Raw genomic sequence first — 1097 nt, 5'->3', positions numbered from 1 at the left:
CCTGCCACGAGAGCCCTGCCAGGGGAGGGGGCTGTCAGACACGGAGGAGGCCTGGGGACTGCGGGGAGAGCGCAGGGGAGGCCGCCCTGGCGTCCTGACCGTGCCCTGGGTTTGGCTCTCTCCTCCTAGAATCAGCTGGACCCCTCCTCAGCCCACCCTAGCCCCTGGCGGCCAGTGGGACCCCAGACCACCCTAGTGCCGCCAGGCAATGTGGCCTGACACTCTCCCCTCCCCCCCCTTGCTTCCCCCCTTCACCTTGTGCCATGAGGTGCCGCAGGACATCCTGCAGGCGCTGGAGCACGGGAGAGGTGACCTGGAAGTAGGGTCTGTCCTGCACGGAGCCCACCTGGCACTGCCCAAAGAGCCCATCTGCAAGAGAGGGGAGGCGGTGGGGCCAGATGGACGAACAACCTGGGATGAGGGTCTCCAGGCGCAGCCCCACCACACTGCACCCCAAGTTCCCCTGCAAGGCAGCCCAGCACCTTCCACACCCTCTTGGGAAGGAAGAGGGGATCCCCGCAACCCCTCACTCCAGCTACTTACCCTGCACACACACCTCCTGCGGGGAGCACAGCCTCCGGTCAAACAGGCAGCCTGGGACAGACAGACAGACAGACAGGCTGGTCAGCACAGCCTCTAACGGGGTTTGCTCATCACCAGCTGCTGGGGTGTCCCCCCCCCGTCTCCAGGGAAGTGCCACAGGGGGGCAATGTGGCAATGGTGGAGGGGAGCACAGTCTGGTAGCCCAGGGCAGGGCCTCGCTGCCAGCCTCCCCCCCTCAAAGCCAAGATGGGGGCTGTGTACAGAGCCTGCCCCAGGCTGTGGGGAGCAGGGGGAGGCCTGGAGTTTTTTGGGGTGCTGACAGTTAGGAAGGGAAGGCTGAGGGGACAGAGACCTGGAAAACCATGTCTGTTGCTCTCCCACATGTGGTACTGCGAGGCAGGGACATGGCCCCGCACCCCGTGACACCAGGGACCTGCTCTCCCTGAGAGGGAGACCCCAAAGCATGCGTGCAGCGGGAGCGTGTGTGCGCGTCTCTCCCCCTCCTCCGGGGGGCAGCACCTGGGCAGGGGGCGGCTTCCCCCTTCCTCTCCCCC

The 1097-nt window shown here is 66.3% G+C and overlaps 1 protein-coding gene across 1 annotated transcript in view; it reads right to left on the bottom strand.

The window, feature by feature from the left end:
* The window catches only part of PTPRN (protein tyrosine phosphatase receptor type N), a 15917-nt gene that overhangs the window by 12438 nt on the left and 2382 nt on the right, over nt 1-1097 (bottom strand). Inside the window, 3 exon segments of the mRNA XM_035901120.1 lie at nt 28-58; nt 100-369; nt 544-594. Coding sequence (XP_035757013.1) covers nt 28-58; nt 100-369; nt 544-594 — 352 coding nt within the window.

Source organism: Egretta garzetta, unplaced genomic scaffold (assembly GCF_000687185.1).
Source record: "Egretta garzetta isolate BGI_Z169 unplaced genomic scaffold, ASM68718v1 scaffold219, whole genome shotgun sequence".
Classification (NCBI taxonomy): domain Eukaryota; kingdom Metazoa; phylum Chordata; class Aves; order Pelecaniformes; family Ardeidae; genus Egretta; species Egretta garzetta.
Note: the sequence above shows the minus strand (reverse complement) of the source record. Positions and strands in the feature narration are given on the sequence as shown.